Source organism: Varroa jacobsoni, unplaced genomic scaffold (assembly GCF_002532875.2).
Source record: "Varroa jacobsoni isolate VJ856 unplaced genomic scaffold, vjacob_1.0 scaffold_1457, whole genome shotgun sequence".
NCBI lineage: Eukaryota > Metazoa > Arthropoda > Arachnida > Mesostigmata > Varroidae > Varroa > Varroa jacobsoni.
In genome coordinates this window covers 558,348-567,269 of record NW_019214359.1, presented here as the reverse complement: position 1 = coordinate 567,269, position 8,922 = coordinate 558,348, and the positions used below count along the sequence as shown (strand labels likewise).

At 43.1% G+C, this 8,922-nt stretch overlaps 1 protein-coding gene across 5 annotated transcripts in view; it reads right to left on the bottom strand.

Moving 5' to 3' along the window:
- The window catches only part of LOC111270252 (calcineurin subunit B type 2), a 48,705-nt gene extending 39,996 nt beyond the window's left edge, over positions 1 to 8,709 (bottom strand). For 2 of the 5 annotated variants that reach the window (XM_022850388.2, XM_086972423.1), the window contains exons 1-2: positions 8,552 to 8,646; positions 7,831 to 8,286 (exon numbers count right to left, since the gene is read on the bottom strand). In XM_022850388.2, coding sequence (XP_022706123.1) covers positions 7,831 to 7,833 — 3 coding nt within the window. In that variant the 5' untranslated portion in view covers positions 7,834 to 8,286; positions 8,552 to 8,646. Of the gene's footprint in view, positions 1 to 7,830; positions 8,287 to 8,551 lie in introns of all 5 variants that reach the window. The other 3 variants (XM_086972424.1, XM_086972426.1, XM_022850387.2) reach the window with 3 other exon arrangements.
- Positions 8,710 to 8,922: the final 213 nt, after the last annotated feature.

Here is an 8,922-nt window from a genome sequence, read left to right as displayed (position 1 = left end):
TATATATATATACGAGTGCAGCCGTCAGTATGTATATACATGTATGCTTAGGTCTATCTGCCTGTCGGACTATTTGCGTTGCATGTGAAGTAGAGAGTTATAATTAGTATCACAAGTTGGGGGCTTCATTTGGAACGACTCTTCTGGTGTATTCAATCGGTCGATACAAATCGATACACAGACCAGATTAATCATGAAGCGCCATAACTATATGAAATGGCCACAAACAAATTTTAGTCTGTCTAGTCGCTAGCCACTATCAAGTAAATCAAGTAGTAATTGATTATGAAGAGATTAAATTATGAGTAACTCCAACGAAGAACACATTGCGTTGTCTGAAAAATGTCGACTTCAGAGGCCGGTAAACGCTCTCAGTTGATATCCACACAAATCGATAGAAAGGCCAACATAATTCAACCTGTTCGAAATAGGTCTGGCCCTAGAAGGTCAAATCATCATGTCTAAGCTGATGTTAGTTTACAAAAGCAAAAGCTATTGTAACTACTACCGTCAGCTACTCTATTCACTGAAATGTCTGTTGAACCTTTGATGTCGTGAGTTCGATGATTTTGAATATTGCAGAGCAGAGAAAGATTGAGACCTTAGTGATAGTCGAATTAGTTCAGAATAGTAGTTTATAGGTATTACGATTAGTGCTGGATGATGCAATACCTGGTTGGAACGACCTAATCCGAAACCGTCTTAAGGTCACTATTAAGGAGCACGTTCCAAAGCCTTTTCGGAGCAATATGCCATCGCACAACTTCATTGTGTCACTGATTATGATTTCATTTTGAGACCGCAGAGAGAGACGTCGCTACTGCAATAGCGGCACGCTTTCGCTTCTCTAAGCTGACTGAATTGTCCCCGGCATAGCTTAGTGGATAATGTATTTGCCTGCTAATCTTAGGGACACGTTGTGCTCTAAGGTTGAATCGGCCATAGCCTTCGTCCGTGCCGGAAGCCAGCCGTCTAATAGAGTGCTGATCAGCGATACTAGGCTAGTAAAACTTGAAGCATAGAGGCTGACTCAATTTATCAACATAACCAGATCATTTTTGGCGGTTTGCGTTGAAACTGTAGTGGCCAATACCCCACAGACGGTAGACCTTTCAATAAAAGCTGTGCGTCCTAACGCAGCGTATTGCTATGCGCCCCCGAGGCCAACCTAGCAATGGGGCTAGTAAAAAGTATGCTGTCTTTGTAATTTTCTAGACTCTGACATGGCGTTAGAGAAAGTGAAATAATTCTGAATTTCGATCGATGCCGTGGTCATCCATAAACAGCATCTAAGCTCATCAGAGGAGTCGATTTGGTATCGCATCCACGTACTACAGCCGCAAACTCCCAATGCCGGACGGTCTATTGTAACAAATGGTTAGGTGTGCTATAGGTTCGTTAATCAAAATGTTATAGAGTTACTGTTGGTACTATGACATGCGTACACGACACGAATGTTCGGTAAAGCAAAATGAAAGAGCGTCGTTTGTTGATCACTAGACGGCCTTACGTAAAACGCGTAACCCACGTATAAGCAACGGGAAACCGAAGTTCAGCAGTTATTTTAACTCTTCGATAAATGTTTCTGTAGACAAACTAATTGTCAGTAAACGCGCCTCACTTGCAGTATTGCAGTCAGCCATTCCGGCGATAGCTTTATTTGAAAACGAAAAACAAACAGATTGATCAAGCTTGATTGGACGGATTATCTTGTTTTTTAAGGACATCTAAGATATCTGTGGGCTAATCTGTCCATAATCGATCCATAGAGAGAAAACTAGTTTTTTGTCATTAACTAATAATTCGTATCCCTTCTGATCGGAGAGAGGATGTTCCGGAGGTCCCACCCTCTACAGCTGCTAAACGTGCAATAAATCAACCACGCACACTGACTGCACAGCGCGGACATCTTTGAGGACAGAGCTTATTAAATGTTCCGAGTTTTACGACTGCTTTATTGCCGTTAAACACTGCTTCAAGCGGCTGGCCTCCACCGCGAAGAAAGGTGTGTCTACATCCGCGCTCGAACCTAGACAATTTCGTATGTTTCCAAGTTTAGTAGACAAATACTTTACCACTATACCGTCCCTAGGCCAACGAAGCGATGTTTGACTCTCGCACGCTTCACACATCCAACCGGTTGGTCAGCTTGCCAACTTGCTATCAAGCTTGTCAAAAGTAACGCATTCTGTTGTAAACTACGAACAGCAATGTCTGTGTTTTATTGGCGAGTTCGCTTTACGAAAGCCGGCCAAGTCTATGTCTCATTTCACTCACTGGGACGTTAAATTTCATCACCGAAGTAAACGTTTTGCCGTCAGCTATGTTCAAACAGCATGTCAATTAATGTCCTGTGAAGAATAGATCTGACGTAGATCAGTTATTACTGAGCTTCTATCTACAGCTTTCCTAAGTAGTTAACCAATCTTTTGGCGCGGTTTTCTGGCTTTTCATGCAAGCTATATTGCATGAACCTTTAAAGTCATAAGTATGGCTTTAAAAAGAAGACCTCTAATGGGTTCTCTAAGAGTAAGAAGCTCGTTTCGTCGTATTAAAATTTCTTAAAAGATTAAAATTATTTCGTCGTGGCAAGTCGCGGATTCTCTGTGCCCATAAGTTGGAGCTTACACTAACAGCTCATCACTGGTTGAGCCGACGCGACTGGCAGGCGACATTCATCACCAAAAAGTTCTCCGTTGTATTCATATTCAAAATACAAAGCGTCGGCTAAATACGAGATTTTCTATCTAACACTGACACGCATCGCAGTAGCTTTAAGCTGCAAGCGCTCAACTGATGTAGATCGTCTTGACGCTGGCCTGAAACGCCCTGCCCTCTAATCTGTATCATTGTGATAGGGCAAGACATAATCAAAGTAATTTCGAGCCACACCGAAGACTTCCCCACCTTAAGTTATCCATTGCATAACTTCTGCAACAGTAGAAATTTTCTTTTATATACCTTGTTGTCAAAATCCAAAAAATTCCCCACGAAATTATTACGCTGATCTATAGATTGAGAAACGACAAAGTTGTCCGAAGGATTAAAAGAGCCATTTTCCTCATTTTTTCCAGCTTAGTTTTTCTTTTTCCTTTGAACTGTTTGTCCACAATTCGGTTTCATCATTAATCACGAGACCGGAAATAGGGCAAGGCTTCTCATTCTCACAGATCGAAACCACTGGTGAAACCGCCGTCGTCCCTGTCGATGCCAGCATCAGGTACAGCGCAGCCGTCGACGCAGCCACTTCTCGTCTAAATTTATCATATCATTGCTTTTCCTACTTGCACGTTCATTCCTGCTTTTAGACGCGCGATATTTTTTCGCCATCTCGTGTCATCACTTTCCCGTAGGTTCGTTTACCGCCTACGGTTCCCCGGACTACTAGCTAGCCTTGCTATGCTACTGCGGCCACCACGCCCCACTATCACAGTCACTTTCTACCGGGCATAATGATCAAATGGGCTAGAGGGCGAGCGACGCAACGCTTTTCCAATCAAAGGATCGCATAAGTTCATTAAATCGAATTTCGACCTCGGTCCCCCAGCGGTACTTTTCTCTCCTTACCTCTCACCCATACCCGTTCCCCACAAATTCCGAGCGCTATTTTCGACGTCGTCGGTAAGTTACTTGACCAAACGGACGAACGCCTGTCCAGCGTACGCGGCTGCCCCTGTTAATAATAGTACCAATGCTATTACAGCCCGCATGTTGCTGTCATTGTTGTTCTCATTTAACTAGATTGAGCGGGAGACGTTGACACGCTGACGCTACGAAGCCGAAAAAGCCCGTTGTCGCTGTTAGAGAGCAGTTGGCAGCCGACCGATGCGACCAAAACACGCAGTCGCTGCCTTTGTTGTTCTATAGGAGAGCGCCGCAGAATCACGAATAGCAAGAATGGCAAATATCGAGTGGGCCTCTGTTACAGACCAGTACTAACAGTTATTGTTTATTGCGGCTGATTTTATTTCTGTGGCATCGGCACCTTGTGTCAATGATGCCAGCAACGGCGGAGACGCTGGCGGTCAGCAAAAAGAAAAAGGCGTTACAGAGCAAACGCAATGGCAGCAACGACCGATGGTTACGTTGGTGTTTAGAGCACGAGTTGAATTGGGCTCAAGCCAATAATAGAGAATTTACCCGTTTTAGTAAATGCTGTCGAACAGCCTTGTAACACGCGTCTCTCTCAGTTTCCGAAGCACAGTTCCAAACAAACTCGATCATCGAGCACTTTACGCTGGTCTTGCTTCGAAACCAGCCTAATTGTTTAAGACCATAGACGATAAACGACCTATTCCTTCCACATGTTACACCCTTGCATCGCTTCTTGCTGCGGAAATTATATCTCAGTGCCGGCTTTTTCTGTTATGAGCAAGATATTAGTATGGTCCGAAAGCGCCAACTGAGATTTATTTGCAGGGATGAAAGCCAATCGTATCATACTAGACGATGCTGCTCATATTGACACAGCGCGTCGTAATTCTTTAATATATCTAAAACATGAACTGTCTGATGATGTGGATGAAATAAAGAATTCATGCATGACTCTGGCGAACGCTTTCGAGCGAATACCGTAGAACCTATGCTTGACCTTACAATCGACAACTGCTGCGATTTGGCGTCTTGTAGCGCTACTGCTGACTAAGATCGTGAAATGGTCTGTTCCTTTACCGCACCCTCATGTTTTAATCAGGCCAGGAAAGCTGATTTACGTAACTCCATTAGACGCTGTATAATGTCAACTAATCGTCCCCTTATACATATGTATCTATCTATATGCGCTCGATGTATTCAATCCAATAATCCCCGAGGTAACTAAACAATAAAATAGCAACTGGTGAACAAGCATAGGACTGACTGAATTAAGTGCTAAGCTAATCGAAACAAATAAAAAAAAAAGCCTTGAATAGAATTACATTTTAAAAAGGAGTCTCAGCATCTAATCGAGGGAGTGCGCTCGATCGAGGTTCCAATCTCAGCCTTATATGGTACATACAAAGAATAGCCTAAACAACCGACAGTGGCAACAAGATGTAATCGTTGAAATTCTACGGTCAGGTATGGAAGTGACCAATATCTAAAAAACAATTATTATCATCGCGTCTATAAAGGTTATGCTCATTCAAGTAATCAAACTCGATGTCTTAGTGTTTTGGCATTGTGCTTATTTGCTTTTGTGGACGATCCGATAACGGCCCGAAAAGGTCTTTTTTGCAAGCCAAGCTACTTACTTGCTTTGAGCATGCAGCGTGATGTTTACGCGTTCACGGCTTAAAGCCATTTCTAGCAGTTGACTCTATACGCCCAAACAAGAAAACTGACCCGTAACTAACGAACCATTTAATGCAATCAGAGATCGGCCCATAGATCCACCGAGAGCCATGTAACTACGATACTCCGCCCATAGTAATTGCCCATTGTCTGTGACCCGTGAATTGGGTTGTTAGTGAGGCGTTACCAGTTGGAATAACGTCTTGCTCACCTGCCTTCACTATAATTGGAAAAGTTAACTGAAGTATTAACCAAATTATCTTCATGTGTAACTCTCATTCAGTTTTCTTGGTTAGACTGCGTCCATCAAATGTAAGAGGAAGTCGGCGAAGTAGAGATGTGCCTAAAGGTTAGTCCTTTCGTTTCGGTTGCCACACTATCAGCCGATTTGGCAGCATACCAAAAAATCAGAAACTGATACCAGCATGACAACTTGGGGTTCCCGCTGTTTCTTGATTGGAAATGATGGAAGTTATAACATGAGGAAGTTATAGATAGCTGATGGTCGGCTTTGCCCGTACGTCATAAAGGAAACTGAGGTGAACGTTGTAACCTTCGATTCCGTATCCCGCTAGGAGTCTCGCCCTTCTGTAGTAGAAAAAAACAGTTGCTACTGTACTTTCGATACATTAATATGCATATTGTTACCGATATATTCAAAGTATTCAAATCGGGAATGTTTAAAAAACATTCTTTATTTTTAAAAAAATTTCTGTGGGTTTTTTCAAAATCTATTTAAAAAGCATCCTCTTTGTATCGCAGGGACCGCATAGCGTATTACGACTAGGCTTACATCACCAGTTTTTAGCCTTTTTAACCTTTATAAAAATACGTGTCTTGTCATTGCGTGGCTGTGGTAGCATCACAGCCACAGTACAGTAAAAACCTTTGTCGCAGCTTAGTTTGGGTCTCTCTTCTTCTCTGTCCATTTAATGCTATCACCTATACAATATGTCAATATAAGGCTGCTATCAATTATAGGACAGACGTGCTTAACTAGAGTCGCGCATCGGATATTCAGGCGTAAAATAGAGCGGACTTGCTCAAACGTTTTTAATAGACCGCTATACTGTTTCTCGATATGATCACTAACCGCGCGATGCTTATTTCTTCGAAGTTTTTTTTTGTTATAATTGCAGCCGGCCCTTTCGTATGTGAGCGTTTTCTTATTTGTGAATTGGATCTTCACGGTTATTTTTAATTCTGCCGCTATCTTACAGCTACTACAAGGAATTATTAAGCTCGGATCTGCTGTAGCTATCGGACCCCTGTACCTGTCAATGGTACCGAAATGGGCCTGATTAGCCCAGTGTGGCCGGTGCAATGTGCAGTAGTTTACGAACCGAGTACCATAGGTGCTCCTTTTACAACATGCAGTAGCTAAACTCTGCCACGCTTTGCTGCATACGTATGGTTTTCGTCTGCTTGCCAATGCGCTGTCATGCTCCTCAACATTGTGAAGTGTAAGGAGAAAAAATCGGCAGTTGCTGTGAGAACCGTGCTCAGCGAGCTGGCCTGCCCTGTTCAGCCGCCAGCCTTAGGAAACAACGGAGTGCCAACGCAATTCCTGGTGCATATGCGGCCGACATGCTAGGTATATACTGCAGCTTCTACCGTGGTAACCGTCGGTACTGATGCTGCTGGTACCAATGGGCGGCGCGGTCTCTTGCCATACACTGTTTGCTGCTATGCAGGTTTTTCGCCGAATGATCATGGCCCCGCCATGTAGAAAAAGACAAAACACGCACACACGGTGAGTAACAATGCCTTCGAAAACTCTCCCATTCTCACCGAGAAAATAGAGTACGCGCAGACGGTATAAGGCAGCAGCGGGCTGAGCTGTCCCAGCTGTCTGCAGCCAGGAACTTAGCGGCGGCCGCGCGCGGAACGTCCACACTGGTGGAAGATGCATCGTAGCTCAAAACGCACACAGATGGGCTTGTGATACAGTAGAAACCAACAGAGCTAATGTTCTATTCTATTTATGCTACTGATGTCTTTCAGTCTCACCGCGATCACAAAACCGACCGGCACATCTTTGCCGATACAGATAGCCAGATAGAGACAATCGACGTGACTGCATGCGCAAATTGCCTAAGGTTTGCTTTTGTTTCAAGCCGTGACAATAGTTACTAGTACCTTCCTTGCGCCAGTAGAATTTTTAAGCAAGAGATCGCTGCCTAACTATTTAGAGCCAAGTACTAATAAAAAGACAGCGAACATTTAGTGAGAACGAAGACAAACGATAAGAAAAAAGTGCGCACAAAGTGGGACCAGACGTGTATCGCCCTTGATGCTATATCTGATTGAGCAGGAGCTGCCAACAAGAAACTTATTATTTATAAATGCTATTGTATAATAAATAAAAAAAAACCTTCCTTAAAAATACCCGTGCTACAAACGCACCCTTTGATTGAGCAACAAAGATTTGTATTTGCGTTTGTCATAATAAGGCAGGCTAACTAATGAACGAGTTAATTACAATGATTTTAGCATAGTAGCAGCAATACGAGTCGCAGATTTAATGGATATATATACACATATATGGCTACTACTTACCATTGTGAAAAATGATCTGCAGTACCGCTTGCGCTCCTATGATTCGAACGGAATGTACGGTTTTTAGGGAATTTCACCGCGGTCGACTGGAGTCTTCCCGTATGAATTAGTAAGTCTATAATCTACTTGTTAGCGTTGTGACTATTAATCTACTGCTAAAACGTTACACTTGATTACTAGTTCGATTTGCAACGTTTAAAGGTGGTTGTCGCCTTACGTCGAGCGCAATTCACTTATAATCTTCGCTGCTTCGTTGATCTTCGTATTTTTGTCTTGATCCTTCTTTTCGGCTCAGTTCAGATACTGTGCGGGCGACCGAACGAGTAGCAGGCTATTTCAACGCTGAAGCACGAATACACACGCACACATGCAGCCAGGAACACCGTCAGATAATAACATGAACTTTGTGCCGCTCATGCAGAAAATTTTGACGAATATCGCTGATAACTCCTGCTGCTGTTACCGGCAAAAACGCAACGAGAATGGCGAGTTTACCCGCACTAATGATTGTTATTATTATTACTAATACTTTATAGGACTACCACTGTTTCTAATAATAATCATAATATGTACATATGCACGACGAGGGAATGCACGATGCTGCTGGCTGCGACGTCCTGTCTGTTATCAGACTAAACAAACAGTGAAGCTACAGTAACAATAGCAGTATTACGACAATTTATTTTTTTAATTTTTCATCATTCTATAGAAACACAGTCACCTTATAGTAAATGCAAAGAACATTACAGATTATGTTTTTCCCTCCGTTCCTGCTACATCACCAGTGGACGTAACGGCATCCGTCAAACGGGTAAGTTCGCTCGCTCACTCGCTCGCTCACTCACTCGTGTACGATTGTTTGTCGACTGGCGAATTTTGCATTAGTCCTTTCCGCTGCGGTGAACTGCGGCAATAAACAATCCGACGTCTTTCACGACTTAAAGGACCTGTTGCAAAGGCCAGTGGAGCTTACTGGGTTGGCGGACTACGTGATTTCTGTTCATCGGTCGATTCAGAATTCTATTTGTAATTCTACCAATCAATCTCAGTTGTTGGCGTTGTTCTTGTTCTAATTGTTACTACAGTCACAGT